The sequence below is a fragment of the Phragmites australis genome, chromosome 5, assembly GCF_958298935.1.
Source record: "Phragmites australis chromosome 5, lpPhrAust1.1, whole genome shotgun sequence".
NCBI lineage: Eukaryota > Viridiplantae > Streptophyta > Magnoliopsida > Poales > Poaceae > Phragmites > Phragmites australis.
In genome coordinates this window covers 45,100,799-45,119,292 of record NC_084925.1, presented here as the reverse complement: position 1 = coordinate 45,119,292, position 18,494 = coordinate 45,100,799, and the positions used below count along the sequence as shown (strand labels likewise).

The 18,494-nt window shown below is 43.3% G+C and overlaps 1 protein-coding gene across 1 annotated transcript; it reads right to left on the bottom strand.

The window, feature by feature from the left end:
* Positions 1–1,481: 1,481 nt before the first annotated feature.
* Positions 1,482–14,425, bottom strand: LOC133919976 (nudix hydrolase 3). The gene is made up of 21 exons (XM_062364570.1): positions 14,225–14,425; positions 13,944–14,123; positions 13,492–13,569; positions 13,084–13,180; positions 12,667–12,800; positions 12,018–12,099; positions 11,120–11,206; positions 9,351–9,457; positions 8,593–8,764; positions 8,168–8,409; positions 8,010–8,091; positions 7,169–7,234; positions 6,527–6,604; positions 6,363–6,458; positions 3,563–3,669; positions 3,268–3,436; positions 2,842–2,925; positions 2,598–2,692; positions 2,374–2,464; positions 2,153–2,299; positions 1,482–2,016 (listed from the first exon to the last, which is right to left on the bottom strand). The coding sequence occupies exons 1-21, from the start codon at positions 14,302–14,304 to the stop codon at positions 1,957–1,959; spliced, it is 2,334 nt and encodes a 777-aa protein (XP_062220554.1). The 5' UTR covers positions 14,305–14,425; the 3' UTR covers positions 1,482–1,956.
* Positions 14,426–18,494: the final 4,069 nt, after the last annotated feature.

Genomic DNA, 18,494 nt, shown 5'->3' with positions numbered 1-18,494 from the left:
TAACATTATAACTAGAAAATCATGATCTGCTTGAGTTGGTATATATGTGATTGATTGCTATCAGTACGGTCCCACGGGATTGCAAAATCGTGCTTGGTCATAAAATTTTGGAGATAAAAACATGTGTGAGGAATGATGACGTTCTAAGAGACAGGTTAAATTAGGACACTTAGAAATATAAATTAAATTAGCTCTAAAAATTCATAAGCTAAACCATTAGTCCACATTGAAGCTCCATTAAATATATGCTTTCAGTCGGCATCCGATCATAACTCTTGAACCATCAAACCACCAAGATAAGATCTCAAGCCGGATGAACCACCAAACCATCAAGACAAGATCTCATCACTGACCTCTCTTCCGGTTATTTATCGTCGTGATCACTTTGAAGCTTAAGCTGTAAAGGCAAGGGTTTTCATGTCCCCGTATAATCGTCTTGCCGCTACTCCACACTAAATCAGAGGATCAACAAACTTGAGCCACTGAGACCCAAGATATCGACAAGTCACCAAGACTTCAAAACGTCGACATACCACTTTTTACAAGCTAGGATCACTATTTGATTCCTTCTTCAGGCTGCATCACCTAGCCACAACTCACTCTAAGCCTATAAGCACTAAATACTCTCTAATCTTGTATTTAATTACCTTATATAATCATTTTAAGTATTTTGATAGCTTAGATGTCTTCTTAAGTGTGTATAAGCTTACTTTAGACTCTAGTAGCATGCCGCACCTTCAAATTACTGAATAAAGAGGTATTTATAACCTTAAACCCGCCAACTAGCTATTTTTCCAATGGCTCAGAAAAACTGTTAACACCGGATAATCCAGTGAGAATAGTAATACTAACACCATATTATCTGGTAAGTACAACATCAGAAACTAATCGTTGAACTTCCACTCAAAGTCTCTGTGAACACCGAACACTCCGTTGTGCCTTCAAATCCATCACCGGTACTTCCAGTGAGTTATCTTAAACCAGACTACACCATTTCTTCTCTAAAAAAAATACTCTTGTGCATTGATCTTCGGAGCACCGGACCATCCGACGGATTGTTCTTCATTCTTCAACATTTGCATTTATCTATGCAAAAAATGCTCTAGTGCGATATTCCATGTACGCAAACCAAACATCGGACCTTTCGGTAGATTGATCTTCAATTTTCTATACTTGCATTCTTCTCTGAAAAAATATTCCAGTTACCCTATGCAGATCACCGAACTATCCGATGAGATCCTTAGTATTCTCCCCTTTGTTAGAAATACTTCAGTGAGTTCATATCATATTCAACAGACTATCCCGTGAGACTATCAACCTCTACGCAGAATGCTCTAATGAGTACAAACTTCTCTATAACAGACCTTCCGACGGAGCAAATCTTTTTAGAATTTTTCCAATTCAATCAATCTTTATCCCGATTGCAATGACTTCTTGATATATTACATCTATAAAATCTACTAACATATATTCTTAATAAATATGTTAGTCTCAATAAATATATTATTATTAATTATAAAAATCATAATAATCTAATAGAACTATTTACACTACAGCGTAACCACCCCACCCCACGAGATCCACAAGAAAAGAAAAGTATTTCACAACTGCTTTGGCTAGTGCGGTAATGCCCGTTCACTGAAACGAGCCAGCCGATGTTCGAAAGATCGCACGAGACGGCCCTATAACTAGCGTGGCACGAGTCCAGCAGCAGCTGGATACAATTTCCTAGCGATAATGGAGGGCGCGCCTCCTCCTCGCTAATCAAACACCACCTCTTAACAGAAGAACGCTGACGATGTTCCTTCCGAAAGAAAAATTGCTCACTTATTGCAGTAATTTTCGTCTGCTTCGCTCGACATGGAGCGATACCTTATTCTTGAGCAGCTACTGGTTTCGTCCGGGAATTGTGGGATACTGAAGCACAACGCTTGTAGAATTGCCGAGCTCGACTGGTTAAAAGTTTGCAAGCAGCTTGTTTGCCGTGACGAATACCGGTGCAATATCAACAGGTACCTGGAAATGAACATAAATAAGGGTGTAAAGTCTGCTCACCTGAATGAAAATGAATATAAATTGACAAAATCGCCTCACAACATAGCAAGAAACTCAGGGCAGAAACCAACATAGCAAAAGTTTGAGCGGCACGTACCTGCATCTGTTCTATCTTCTCCAATGCCACACGCAATGGTTGCGTCAAGGTTGCACGGGATTGGAGAAGAGACTGGGCAGCAGGCTTATCGCCCTTTGCCTGTATTGTAAGGATCTCCCTGCTAAGGCTTTCTACAGCATCCTCAACCTTCCACAATACAAATTCTAATGAACAGTTACAGGAGAAAAAATAACAAGATAGTTGAATGTTTAGATAATTACCCTTGTAAAATCAACTGAGAATGTTCCGTCAGAGTGCAAGATGAAAGCCCCTTTCTCATACAACCAGTTAAACTGCAGAGCTTGTCCTTTTCTACATTCGGATATACAGAACAGTCAATTTATCATCAGGTGTTCAGGGTAGTATGAAAACGCTATGAAAAAATATCCATGTCCTTCATTTTCCATTGTAATTCGGTTCGCTAGCAGGAAAGATATAGCCTTACCCATGAGCCTCTTCCAGTCCAAAGCGGATTGACCGGAAGCAACCAGCCAGGAAAGAGACATACATGGATTTTGATAGGCTCTTAGGCAGCGATCCCTAATAGAACAGAAGAGCATTAGAAAAAATACAAGAAAACAACCAATAGGTCATAGGTTCTCCATATTCATTATAGAAACAACATGACAAATGCTTGGTCAGGTTAACACAAGTGCATGATAACCTGATAATTGATGGAAGTAACTAACCTTCTTAATAAGAAAATTTAATGCCCAGAGACCAACTATATCAGCTTTTGCCTCCTCCAGCGCTGAATGGAATTCTTGAAGTTCCTATGCATTCATGAAGAAGACATATCGAATCAGCTCAACTTGGTGGCACCAATATAGGAGATACCATGCAAAAATGCAAAATATTAAAAAATGTAATAGAATGTCATAGAAGTAAAAGCTTTATGTAGAAGTAAAGATATTGAATCGCATTACAGTGACTTTTCTGGTTAAAACCATATAGGAAGAAATGCGCTACTCTCAAGAATATACCCTGCAACTTTGATCATTTTTAGATATTTTTCATACAAGATGAATTTGGAAATGATGTCCACACAATTAAAATAGTTGAGAAACTGGAATAATTTTGAGGGAAACTGGAGTAATTGCTATTTGAGTACGTACCAATCTAACTGTTGACTTTTTACCACTTGGAAGGATGATAGAATGAGGTCCAATTCCATGGCAGCACTCATGACAAACAATATGTGTATAATAAGGCTCGAAATCAACATAATCCTTCTGCTCCTCCCTGACGCAGGCATTGGCTATAGGCTTCAAGATATGCTTGAACCTGAAAATAACAGAAAACCAGAATTGACAACATTAGCATGAACCCACCTTATTTCCCTTGCTGTTTTCAGGTGTAAGCAACCTAACTGGCAATTGAAATTTATAGATAAGAACAAAAAAGGCATACTTGGCTTCTGAAATGTTTTTAAGCATAACCATTGAAGTTCCTCGTTCATTCACAATCCGCTCATCATTGGGCAAATTGAAAGCAATGGTTTGTGGACCTTTCACATCCTGCACAAGCAGTCCTTGTTAGCGCATCATGAAGCTGTTGGACAAGGGACATGAAACCATTGACACCAAATAAAAAAATCATTTGCACTACACCTACAAAGTTCTTCTCTCCTCAACCTACCAACTGTTCCCAGAAGCTCAAATTTTATTGAAAAGAAATTGAGGGTGAAATATTAAATAGTTCTGTGACTCCAAATAGAAAAAAATACAGGCTTTCTGTACATTTCAAGAAGTCAATGATAAGTTGTGGGCATGATCCAGCAATTTTAACATGAGAATAACTGTTAATTGACAACAAATGGGATGGAAACATAAAAGTTCTCCAAAGAATGGTCCCAATAGTAAAGACTAGGGCAAGATTAAGTAATTTAATCTATCATTCCAGAGCTTAAAAGTTAAAACACCTGGATGACAACCATGCCACTGAGAGTAGTAGGGTGAACATGCAAGCAACGACAATGTTGGAACCTAGCCCGAGGATCGCTATCTCTCTCTCTCACCGGACGGAGGTTGAAGACGATGAACAGTAGATGCGATTTTGGCGACGAACGCCGCGGCCGCCGTACGGCCTGTATCTGGCTGTTATTTCACTCAAAGACTGGAACACAGAACACAACGATTACATCCGGCTTTATAGCCATGGCAACACACCACCCACGCAACTACTCAGCCGATCACCATGCGCACGAACGCTTCTTCTAGGCGCCCCCCGAACTCCTCGCCGAGCCGCTGCTCTCCACGGGACTTGGTCTCCAGCTTGACTGCGCCCCTTGTGCATGCCGCATCCCGCCTCCGTCGCCACACGCCGAAGACTTGGCCATCAACCGAACCGACCTCAACTACCTAGTTGACGGACTCGAACGCGAGCAAAAACTCACGCGCCGTCGAACACGCAGACACACACACACACTCACGTCCATGGCGCCGGCGCACACACATGCCCCATGGCGTGGTTTATTCTAACATGCCGCGGCCGCCGTACGGCCTGTATCTAAGTCGTGGTGGAGCACGTCGTCAGGGAGTCGAGCTCGTCGGTGGTGCTGCCGGTGCTGTCACGCACCAATTATCACGAGTGGGCGCTTGTGATGCAGGTGAATTTGGAGGCAATGGAGCTTTGGGATGTGGTGGAGGCGGTCAGCAAGGATCGCGCCAAGGATCGGCGGGCGTTGGCCGCCATCTTGCGCGCAGTGCCGACGGAGATGAAGGCCGGGCTCGCCGTGAAGAAGTCGGCGAAAGAAGCGTGGGACGCGGTGAAGATGATGAGGGTCGGCGATGATCGCGTGAAGTCCGCGAGCGTGCAACGTCTCTTGAAGGAGTTCGAGAACGTCGCGTTCCGCGACGGGGAGTCCGTCGACGACTTCGCGATGCGCATCAACGGGCTTGTCGGCAGCCTGCGCGAGCTTGGCGAGGCAATGGAAGACAGCCGTGTGGTGAAGAAGGTCCTGCGCGTGGTCCCCAAGAAGATGAAGCGGGTCGCGGTGGCGATCGAGATGCTTGTGGACATCAACGCCATGTCCGTGGAGGACCTCGTCGGGCGGCTGCGCGTGGCAAAGGATGCCGACGCCGAAGAAGCTACGGCTGACGCCGGGCGGCTGCTGCTCACCGAGAAGAAGTGGGAGGCGCGCCGGCGTCAGCGTCGTGGGAAGGAGCGCAAACGCAGCGGCGACGCGTGCCACGACGACGGCGACAGGAAGGGAGGCCGTAACGGCGGCTATGAAGACGACAACGACGACGATGATGGAGGGAGCAGCGTCAGTTCGGGCGCAACCAGGCGCCGACGCAGCTCCGGCAAGGGCAAGTGCTTCAACTGTGGCGTCCGTGGCCACTTCTTGAGGGAGTGCCCCAAGCCAAGGAAGGAGGAGGCGTTGTTCGCCGACGCCGACGATGAGCCGACGCTCCTGTAGGGCGGGACGCGCGGCGGTGTCGTGGTTTAGGGGGAGTTTGTTAGAATAAACCACGCCATGGGGCATGTGTGTGCGCCGGCGCCATGGACGTGAGTGTGTGTGTGTCTGCGTGTTCGACGGCGCGTGAGTTTTTGCTCGCGTTCGAGTCCGTCAACTAGGTAGTTGAGGTCGGTTCGGTTGATGGCCAAGTCTTCGGCGTGTGGCGACGGAGGAGGGATGCGGCATGCACAAGGGGCGCAGTCAAGCTGGAGACCGAGTCCCGTGGAGAGCAGCGGCTCGGCGAGGAGTTCGGGGGGCGCCTAGAAGAAGTGTTCGTGCGCATGGTGATCGGCTGAGTAGTTGCGTGGGTGGTGTGTTGCCATGGCTATAAAGCCGGATGTAATCGTTGTGTTCTGTGTTCCAGTCTTTGAGTAAAATAACAGCCAAGATACCGGCCGTACGGCGGCCGCGGCGTTCGTCGCCAAAATCGCATCTACTGTTCATCATCTTCAACCTCCGTCCGGTGAGAGAGAGATAGCGATCCTCGGGCTAGGTTCCAACAGACAATACAAATCCAAGTATGTGTGGCCAACCACATAAACGACAAAGAAAAAAGGCTAAGAAAACAAGATGAATCCCTCTCATGAAATCCTAGTGTTTCATCAGTTTTCTTGAATCTTAAAATTCGCAAAGGTATAAGGTTATTGTCAATTTTTTGTATAAAACCAAACAGAACGAGAAGAAAAACTTGATTTTCTTTGTCTACAAATATCCAGATTTTTAGCTGTCAACATCAGAATAGTAACTTACCCCAGAATTGTAGAGAAGATTGATCACGCGAATTGGAGCAGCAGATACGCTGTCTGATTTGAACATATCATCCATTGGAAGGTTTCTCTCCAAATCCTGAACTCAGATCAAATTTGATGTAAAGCGAAGCTTAATATTTTCTTAAAGAAACTTAGTGAGATTACCTGGAGTTGATCACCAAAAAGTTCAACTTGAGAAGTTGCTGTGTCATCACGTATGCCAACAAATGCTTCAAAAGTTGCCTTTGAAATAGTATAAAATACTAGTGAAAAACAAATGATAATTGTATTGAACTCTATGTGTACTATGCAAAATAAACATAATTCAAGATTCAGGAATTTTGTATGCGCACAATTCTGCACTCATTTGTAAATAGTAATCCTTAACTGTGTACAGCGTGACAACTATAAGAGATAGTTCTAAAAGCTAATAGTTGCCTAGTGGGGAAAAAACTGGCACCAAGCAGATATCAAAATCCTAGAATTAACCCAGAGAAGAAAAACATAAATTAATAGCTCACGACCCAACAATATTGCTGACTTGTAGTAAATTAACAGAGAGCAAACCAATCTGAAGTTGCTAAAAAGGTAAATTAAGGTTGGGAATAAGCGGTGGCTGAAAGCTGAGTTCAGTGTAACTAGTGTTAATTTGCTAGCATCAGTGAAGTGAATTTGAAGAGTGCTCCAAAGAGGACAGACATGATAAACTTCAAAATTGTATGTGGTGTAAGTATGCCTTGTTGCTCAGACTTGACAGACAAACAAAGATGCCAAGAACATGTGGAACAAGGATCCTGAGAAAAATACCTTATAACTAAAAAGGCCATCTTCATATGTTTCATATGGCCCAATGGTGACATCTAAGTTGGAGTCCTGCAAACAAGACAAGCATGCCAAATATAGAGGAAATATAAGCAAATACCTTAGAGGAAACCAAAAGCTATTGCTAAATACTCCCTCCAGTCACAAATAAGTGATGTGGGCATCGACACGGACACCAAAATGTATCTTTGGCCACTAATTTCTATCGTAGTATGTTTAAGTATAGAAAACTTCTAACATTATGAAATGCTTTTCGAGACAGATCTATTGATATCATTTACAAATGTTCAATCTCAATATGCAAAGAGATATTGGTGGTCAAAATCTATATAGTTTGACTGCACACAAACAAAAGTGTAACATTCGTGACTGGAGGGAGTATGACACGGCAGCCTGTTTTTTCTAAATAACAAATTTTATTAGCTATTCGCTTCAGTAATATTTCAATAAATTTGAAATGAATCGTAGAGACATAAGAAAGATTTTTCTCAATATTTTTTTTATTATATTCAAGCAATGTGCTTTTTTCAGTGGAGAATCTCCCTTTTGTTGTTCAGTGACTCCTTAAATAGTAGTTAACCAGTCTAGACACACTTTCTTTTCATATACTAGTAAGAGAACTTCCAGGGCTCATAAATCAATTATAGAAATATTTGCCAATAATATCCAAATCATGATTACGGTTATGGAAGGTAGAAGACAGAGTAACAACTGACAGAATTTGCCGTAAAACATTTGAAGAACAGAAGGATCAAGACCAGTGAGAGACCAGTGGTGCATTCTTATATCTACAGAGAAATGGACTAAAAAGAACTATGATACTAACCAACTCCATCCAAGCTATATCAGATTCGTAGTAATCATTTGAAAGGAAAGCATCTGCCTTGGTTCTCAGCAAATTCTTGAGGCTACACCAAGATAAAACAATGAAATCTTCACACAAACGAATTAGAACTTCAAAAATTGAAAACTGTACTACCTTACCTTGGAGAATCAGAGCACACTGTTGCTTTTTGAAGAAGCTCAGCTGCTTTCTCAAGGGATGATCTGTACTCCTTGGAGTATGGAACAACAAAAAGATCATCTGAAGTCTTGGTTTGGTCTGATCCATCTGACTGTGTTGATGATGAAGACGACAGAGAGTCATGCCGTTTTATGACAGTAAAAAACCCAGTGGCATCTTTTTGTTCTTTATCAGTCAATCTACTCTTCCATAGTACAAACTCCTACAACCATAGAAAAAATATACAAAAAAGAACCCACTTCAGCTAGTACAGAATCAAGAGTACATCAAATGTACATCCCTAATAAGCAGACAGCACAATGAAATATGCAGTATGAACAAGAAATATTTTCTACTGGATATATGGAGCACTGGGAGGCAGAGAAGGGAATAAATGCTAATGTACCATTTTGTCCATATCAGGAGGATAGAAGTTAGCACCAGGAGGCTTATCTAGAGGAAATGCTGCTCGATACTCAACCCCCTTCCATCCTGAAACTGGCTTGGTGGCATCTGTGAGTAATTTCACCGCGGAATCTGCAGTCGATAGAAAAGCCTTATTTTCATCAAGGCAGGACCTGTTATGGAAAATATCAAAACGATAAGTTGATAACATATATCAAGATGCTAAGCAATATATAATAGTTACGTATAAATTTAATCATACAAAGTTGTATCAAATAAACAAGGTAAGTAGGAAAAATCACTGCATTAAATGATATCCTTGTTTAACAAGGAAATCTGATCTCAGAAGACCAACATGACAAGATAGTAACTGGTCCATAATGGCTAAGATGATAGCAGAATGGAATGAACACGTTTTTATGCATGGAGCACTGCAGAGTTGAAAAATCAAACTCAGAAAGCATGCATTCCTCCAGGCAACCATGTTTCATTTTGTAAGATGAAACAGTGGATGTGCCAATTAGGAAACAAAATATATCTCATTCGTATTACAATCTGAAGCATGTACGGCAATATGGCAGCACTACACCATAACACAATGAGAAAGTTATGAGTCTTAAGCAAGATGGCATGCCACAGATAATCAGAAATAGTTATTTTTTAAAAGGTAGTTGATATTCATGAAAAAACTTTCATTGAATAATGTGTCACGATATTCCAATCAATCAAGAGAATCTTCACTCAAGAAAAAGGTATTACCAGGGGCTCTTATTAATAGAATAATACGCCCACTTCAATTTATCGAAGGAAGAGGATTCAGCATGTCCTTTCAGCCAATCTCTCAGCATTCTGTTGCTATTCCATACCTAATTGAGAACCAAAGTAGTAAGAGGTTGCAGAACAAAATTAAAGAGTAAATTTCGCAAAACTACAGATACTTTAACAAAATTATCGCAAAACTACAGATTTAAGCAATAATTTCACAAAACTACAGATTTAGTGCTAATTTTATCGCAAAACTACAGATACTTTGGTAAAATTATCGCAAAACTACATATTTAAGCAATAATTTCACAAAAATACAGATTTAGCGCCGATTTTAATGCAAAACTACAGATTCTAGAGGAGCTGTTCTCAGCCCCATTACCATGACGACCAGGCACCACCTGCAGCCTTACAACAGCTGTCAGCTCATGAAATGGACCGTCCGGGAATTCATGTGACTGCAAGCGGGGCTCATTCATCAGGTTAACAAGTCTGCGATAAAATCTATAGTCTTACAATAAAATCAGCGCTAAATTTGTAGTTTTGTGAAACTGTTACTTAAATCTGTAATTTTGCGATTTGAGATAATTTTGCCAAAATATTTGTAGTTTCATGAACTTCCGGACGATCCTTTTCATGAGCTGACAGCTGTTGTGAGACTGCAAGCGGGGCCCAATCGTCATGGTAATAGGTTTGGGAATAGTTCCTCTAAAATCTGTAGTTTTGCGATAAAATTGGCGTTAAATCTGTAGTTTTGTGAAATTGTTGCTTAAATTTATAGTTTTGCGATAATTTTGCCAAAGATCTATAGTTTTGCGATAAAATTGGCACTAAATCTGTAGTTTTGTGAAACTATTTCTTAAATCTGTAGTTTTGCGATAATTTTGTCAAAGTATCTGTAGTTTTGCGAAATTTAATCAAAATTAAATGGTGACTATTTGTTGACGATTAGTAAAGTCGATTATGCAAATACTTCTTTAAAGTATGGATACATGATCATCAATTGTGCATATTGAAGAGGAGGACACGAGATTTTATACAGGTTCAAGCCTTCCTTAGGATAATAGCCCTATGTCATGTTCCGCCTTAATTATTCTCAGGAAAAGACAATTAAAATGGGGGGGGGGGGAGGTGTCTAGATCTAATCTTAAGGATCTCGGCAAGTTCACTCGTGTTGTAAATCTTAAAGCCTTTGTCGGATGAATCAAATTGTGGCATGATTCTTTTGTGGATTTCAACGGGTTGTTTCTGCTTTTATCCGACTAGCCTTGTTTCGTATTTCTTGTCCGGCTTCTCCTTTCACTTGGCTCAATCGCCTCCTTTCGACCCCCCTCGATGTACCCCCTCCCACCTTATATAGTCATGTCAGGGAAACGTATCGTCCTCGGAGTCTCTGAGTGTAACCTTCCCGGATAGTATTACTTCCGAATATCTAGATGACTCTTTTCTAATCCAGGAATGGTTATTGTGTAGAACAAGATGAATTGCCTGAAATATCGGCACATGCCTTATTTACCTCATGGCGGTTATGAAACCTACCGTACCGGACTAAGAACATGTGTACGGTGGATATCCGTCTCTAGGACATATTGTATTTATGGTAAATCCTTAATTATTAATTACCAAATCCTCATCACTATTGTTTAAGAAATATGCATTACAAAATAATGGTTAGCCAATGAAGATAGCATTCTGACTAATGATACATCCAACCAATAAGAAATAGAAACAAAATCTGAACAGCATTTGATGAAAGAAGCAACCTGCTCATAAAATATGTCATCAACAACTATTGCTGCTTTAAGAATATATCCCAAGGCTTCCCTGTCTCCTTCAGATAGACTAGTCAACTGCAGGAAAAATGTATAAAAGTCAAGCATACCACAAGAAAAGCAAGGTGCCATATATAATAGCGGAAAGTGATACATCAATATCTCCTCCATGCCCTTCCTGCTACTCAAACTAAATATCATGAACTTGATGCATAGGGATCTAACTGTCATTTTTGTCTAAAGCAAGAAAATTTCATATACACTATATATCAGTGGCCTTATGTATTGGTACACTATTGCATGAACTGGAAAAATACTGCTGCATGAGAGTACTCTGACAGTTTGACGTGCTCGAGGAAATATATGTGAATTTTGGTCCTTGCATATTATACATGACCACAGATAATTTACAATTCTATGATGAAATGGACAGTGTACTTGGTATAACTAGAGCTTGTTAAGGACTTGTCCTAGCAAAGGAGAGGAAGAGAACTGGTAGATTTCATCCACTGGCTGACAGTTTAACACAGTTTGCCATCCACCATCCATACACTGGACCACCACAATGATGAAGAGTATTCTAATCGTTTGTGTAATTGCAAAGTAGAAAGAAGCATAATCTCCTTAATCCTTAGTGTCATCAGTGGCACATCCATTCCATGAACTAAAAGTAACATTTCATGTTCAATGAACTCAGGTAATGCATCTGCGGTTGTTAATTAGATATGTGGATATATGAAGCATTTGTGTATGATTACCTTTTGCCATACATACAAATTTGCTGGTGTTAAGGATTGCCAAATGCACAAAACAATCATTCTGAAACCTAAACACTTAAATACTTGAGAACAGCATGCCAAGCTACATGATGATTGAAAGAAAAACTTACATCTGGTTCCAAATGGATGGGAGTGTATCGATTAATTTGCTTTTGTAAGGTTAAACTGCGGGACTCCTTATTGTCTTTGTACCTAAAAAGATGGCATGAAAGATTGAAGCAAGATAATTTTGATAAAATTGTATTGTAAAAGGTATTGCCAAAGGATTAGGATCTGTTGAACCACTTTAAAGTGGCAACTGACAAAAATGGAAAGACAAAGAAATCATTCCTTCCAAGCTACAAGTCTAGTGACAGTTAGCAGGGAGCATATGCTGCTTAAAACATACAGTGCATAAGTGCAAGAGTAACCAAACAGTTCAGCCCCCTCACACGACTTATTTGTGGCAGGGCTAAGCCAAGAAATTTCGGAGAGCGCCTTTTAGGTCACAAAACCTCAAAAGTGTTCTACAAGTTAAAGATAAAGTTGTAGGCATCCCAGCAATCCCAAGACTCCAAATCCACCACTCAGGCTTCTGGATGTTTAAACCTACACATGGAGGGATCTTGGACTTGACTTGATTAATCAGAATATTGTTCATAATAGTTTCGTGTCGCTCGCATTCAAATTTCATTTCAACTTGAACAAGATTATATTCTTAGACCATGAAAGCCCGCATATTGACAAAAGCACAATTGGACAAACATTTATGCTGCTTACCTTTCTTCAATAATACTAAATAGTTGTCCATATTGCCCGTTCACATCATAAGGCACATATTCCCCACTTTCTTTTGCAAGGCAGTTCTTGTACTCGTCGCAACGCATATACCTAACTGCAGATACTTCACTTTCCTGCATGTTAAAAATTTAAAAGAAATTTAGAAAATTTAGAAAATGCAACATCGATTGAACAAAGGCAGAGCATAATAAATAAATAAATACTGGACAATACGCAAAGCTCTTTTGGTCATGTTAACGCCATTTACTTGCTCAGACATATTTCCTTACGAGTAAATGGTGGTAAACCATAAGTAAATAATTTCCTCTAAAGCACAAAGTTAGTGATCTTGACTAAGATGAGCATACAGTTATATAAGGCCAAAGACCATTATGCAAAGTATTACAGCATTCTCACTTGAAGAGTGAAGGCCTCGAGTGGAATTGGAGTTAAAGTAGTCACAAGATAAACATCATTGTACTCATTGTTCGTGTATGTCCCATTGTTGATAACACTGCAACAAAGAATCAAAGGTTCAGATGATACCATTATTTTACGATATCCAGAATGTAGATCATGATGGTGTGAAATTCATGTGAAAATAAATGTGATGAAATAGCTATTAACAAGTCTCTTAGGATACCAATGCTCATACAAACTGGTACTAGGTCAAGTGGCCAACAGTGTTCCAATTAAAACACATGGTAAAAAGGTCTACTGAAGTTATTATTGGAATATCCTGTGCCATCTTATACTGAAGCCTGGTAACAATGGTATCACACATTGGTTGCAAAATATAATAGAATGCAAGATAAACATACTAACCATTCCTGGAGAAACACAAATATCATCTCAAAAGCATCAACTGGAAGCTTGATGCCTAGTTCTTCCTGGAGCTCCCTCCTGATTATCCATGTCAGATGGTAGTACAGTTATAATTCATCATTTAAACAAAAGAATTAACTAGCATCAGCATAAATGTTCTCGGAAAAAGAAATATACAGCATAAAGTACAAGCACTGTCAGGAACACTCCGTGGAAATGAACCAAAGCAGAATTACAACTGACATGCTATTTGCAACAGTTACTTGAAGCATTAAGCCTACCGAAGGCATAAAAGGTAGCTTTGAGCAGAGTTTCCACTTGCTGCTAAAATGTTTTAGGCACCGCTCGCTGCTTAGTGTGCACAAATTACTCTACGCGCTGCAATTCCTCGTGCGGTGTTCAGATTTTAGCTCTTCGAGAGAGCAGTACAATCGCGAGGTCAGCGAACTCACTGTGCGGAGAAGAGCGAGGAGTCGCCCGCGGATATGTGGCCGGCGCTGGAGATGTCCCACTGCCCGGGCCACGAGTCCTTGCAGTCGGCGCGGCGTTGCAGCAGCAGCTCCCTGGTGCTCTCGCTGTAGATCCACACGTGCACCGCCCGGTGGTAGTCCCCGTCCCTGTGCACCTCCGACCTGCGGAAAGCAAAACAAGCAACATCAGCGGCTGAATCACGCGATCCGATCGAGGGAATCCAACCGAGGCGAGGGAGTTCGGGCGGGCGGGACGGGCATGCCTGGGCTTGGAGACGCCGGTCTTCTCCCCGGTGGCGTTGAGGACGTCGAGGCGCTCCTCCAGCGCCGCCGCGGCGGCCATCGAGGCGGTGGCGATCGTGTGGGTACGAGGAAGCGAAGTGTTGAGCAATTGGGTATACTGTTCAAACGAGTCGTATACCCGTATGGAAGAAGGATTAAATTGATTCAGTTGGCATAAGAAGAAGGCGATGGCAGCAGAAAACGGGTTGGCTAACCTTCCGGACTTTATAATAATAAAATCTTTATCTCTGTCTTTATCTCTTCTCTACTTTAAAAAGTAGCAGTGGTTGTCATTCCACTCTTTTTTCACGTACGACGTTCCGCCTTCTCCACGTCCTGCTCCTCTCTCAGGTGGGGCCTATGTGCCTAGCGCCTGCTCGCTTGCCCCATTTCACACCCCGATCTAGCCACCTTCCATCTTGCTCCTCCATTATTCCTTTAATTCCTCTCCATCCTTTTGATCTTCCTCCCATACGTCAATCACCCCATCACCCTCTTTCACTCTCCGTCGGTCAAGCGCGTCAACATGCAACTGTAGCAATCTGCGCACTGCCGCATTCCTCTTCCGCCTCACTATCCAGGCATGGCCTCCGCGCTCGTGAAGACGGTCTCCTCTCTCCTGTCCAATGACGGCGCCAGTGAGGTACTGTCGCGTGAAGCCCTCCTCCGATCCGTATCAAGCGAATTGAAGCAAACGATCACGAGATCGAGCGAATCTCGTCCGCTCTCCCCCCGGTAGTTCTCCCGTGCCTCCGTTCCCCCTCACAAGTATCCCTAATCTCAATCTCGCCTCCCCTCCTGCCCTCACCAAGCACGAATCGCCAAGACCGGCGGATTCTCACTACAGTCAAATCGTCGAGATCATAGCTTGCGTCAACAACAAGAAAGGGAAGGAGAACGAGTTTGGAGAATCGAATAAGAAAATCAACCCATTGCGCTCCCCAAGAGAACAGAAGGCGATCGATCCTAGCCAATCCAATCAAGTTCTTTTCGATCCACTCCAATCGAAACCCTAGCCCTGGGATCAAGGATCCAAGATGAGTTTTCTATTCGGGATATAGAAGACGCTTGCCGGTAAGATTCATCGATCCGATCTGGAATTTTCAGCTCAATCGTTATAGATTCGGTTCGATTTCTCAGTCCCAAGTTGCAATAGCTTGTTCCCTAAAGGATTTGCTTGAGATGTCAAGATACCACTCAGGGAAGGTTAGGATTTGTCTTGATTTTTTGTGCTAGGCAAAATCCGAAGGAGGATACCATGGTTTGTAATCCAACCATCTGGACTTACGTCACACTCTTAGTATGTTGCAATTGCACTAGCAGCAACTGGATATTAGCTATGAACATGAATAGAATCATCATGGTATTTACTTAGGGAATAAATTCGAGTGAGAATATGTCATTTCCATATTATTCATCAAGATAGAAATATGCTCCCATGTAACATCCCAGTTTTTGGCCAAAACTCAAACTCAAATTATTCAAACAAAACCTTTTAAAATAATTCAAAATCATTCGAAATCCTTTTTCCAAAATATCAAAATCTTCTCCCTTCTATTGGTCTGGCCCAACTTCCCTTCCTCTCCCTCTCACCGGCCAGCCCACCCATCCACCCGGCCCGGTTATTCCTTTTCCCCTGGGCCGAACACTTCCCTCCTTCCCCGACCCACCTCCCCTCTCCCTTCTTTCCTCCCGCGCTGCATCAACCCACCCAGCGCATGCCCCCTTCTCCTTCCTCGCGTTGCGCCGTGACCGAGCCAGTACACGCGTGAGCGTGGAGCTCCATGGCCATTGTACCTCGCCGTACTCCCCACTGTCGCACGGTGCGCGCGCCCACGCCGCTGTGCCGTCCTCTTGCCCTCCCTCTACCCTAGCTGTCACCTCCCACAGTACAAACGGCGACCATCCCCGGGAAAGCCGACCGACGGACACCACGGTGTCGACCGCTCGCCCTGGCCCCCCTCTTCTCCTACCTCGTGTCGCCCACCCAGTACGTGCGTGCGGAAGCTCGCATGGCCGCAGTGTTGTCCTCTCGCCTACGGCCGCTTTCAAGACGTCGGACACAGAGCGTGCCACGCCGTCCTTGCCGTCGTGCCATTGCCAGCAAACTCCCTCCTATAAAAGCCCGATCGAGCACCCTCTACTCCTCACCGCCTTCCACCGCGCTCGCCGAGGCAAGTGCCGCTCCCTTCCCATCTCTCTCTCCCACTCTCACTGCCCTCTCCCTCCATCGAGCCAGCCCCCCCCCTTGATCTCCTCCACCAAGCATACCCCATCAACAGAGGCTCGCGGCTAGCCAATTCCGCTCCCTCCCTCGCCTGGATTTTCGCAAAAATGGAGTCCCCACCATCTCCTCTCTCTCTCTCTCTCTCTCTCCCAGTGTGCTCGCCATCGTGAGGTATGACCGGGAAGGCCGTTCCGGCCATCTTCCGGTGAGCCACCGCCGCGGGCCTTCCGCGCCGCCGTCTCCAAGTCGGCAAGCCGAACCGGCCACGGCGCCGCCTCCCCGCCGTTCCCTCCCGTCACCTCTCTCTCTCTCTCACTTAATCCGACAGACAGGCCTGGCCGGCTAACGCCGTTAGCCCGGCCGTTAGCTTCCCCGTCGGGCTGATGTGGGCCAGCCCAATCACCAAGCCCAACGCTATATACAGCCCGCCATGCATAGTACTATTTCACCTTTTCCAGAAAACCGAAATTCAGTGGAATAACCCCCCTTCTTCTTTTATTCCACCGATTAACTTTCAAAGCCCATAAATCCTCCGTTTCAACTCCGATTTCTACGATTCTTCCACTGATATTCTTCTAAATTCAAGATCTATCCATTCATACCATTTTTATATTTATTTCAATTTTTTGTATTTATTGTGTGTTGTCTTGTTTGTTTGTCGTGACTAGACGCCGGAGAGTTCGTTGAGGAGAAGGAGGAGGTGCTAGGAACCCAGGAGTTCGAGCAGACCCCCCTCGAGGACTTCAACGAAGGCAAGTCTCAATCTGTTTTCCTTTGACCATATTGAACCCAGTTTTATCGACACAGCCCGTAGCAGTCGTTTTACTCCGATATATTGCATGCAGTGTTACTAGTTTGCATATTTTAAACTGTTGATCTAGTTATAACCTAATGTAGTCCTAGCCAGCCATTTGTATTATCATGTATGCTTAATCTTGGTAAATCTAGGATCTCGTCGTAGCTAAAGTACTTATGCCTAGGCGATTATCTTGTACTAGTACGCTTAGGAATGATAATCTTTACTGTTACTTTATGCTTAATCATATCAAGCTTTTCAAAGGTATAAAACTTGGTGTTAGTGTTGTGTGGGTTATGGTCGGGTGATAGGGTTAATTCCTAAGTTGGGGTTAGAGCTGAGGCAAATCAGGGTTCCTTCGGGAATGTCTAGGGAGTCAGAGCGTTGTCAGTGAGACAGGCTTCGGGAGGAGTGCTGCCCGTGTGACAGGCTCCATGAGGAGATGCTTGCCTTTGCTCGTTTAAGGATCGAGTTGATGTGACATCCTACCTAGTCTATACAGTACAACCACTCGACCATGTATGGACATGGCTTAGTCTAAATCCCCCCAGCTAGTCTACTATCGTCTAGAGGCAGGTGTGCAGTGGGGAACCATGGAGCAGGTGCAGGCGGTGCAGACTTGGCGACCCGGTTGGAGGCCTGGATAAAGGTCATGAACCCTTGGTTAACACCCGTAGGCGGTTAGTGTGATGATGTTGTGGTGGGTAATGGCTTTGTTGAGTCACACTTTTCACGGCGGTGGAATGTTGTCGAATTCAGTTTGTGGGTAAAGTGTATAACTCTGTAGAGGTAAAACTATTTAAATAGCAGTGTCCTAGGTCATGGACGAACTATGGTTCGGTCGCAACAACTAGCTGGGTTGCGTGTGTTCTCCTTGTGAGTGAGTGGGCAATGTATGCCCTGTTTTGGAATATAGGTCCGGCCGTATGCCGTGGGTTGATGTGGACGGGGTATCCAGCAACAATAAAACTTGGACAACTATATTTTATTACTGATGTCATTTTCATAAACAGCTTTATAAAATGAACCATGCATGTGTACAACTTAGCTTTCTGCAAAATTCAACCTTACAGCTTATCCTTATCATCCTCTTAAGCATGTATTCGTACCCCTACCGTAGGGCAAGGGTTGAGACTTGTTAAGTACTCTTGTACTCACCCTTGCTTATACTTTCAGAGGATGATCTGGACTTCACCGAGACAGACGATGAGGAAGACGAGTAGGCTTG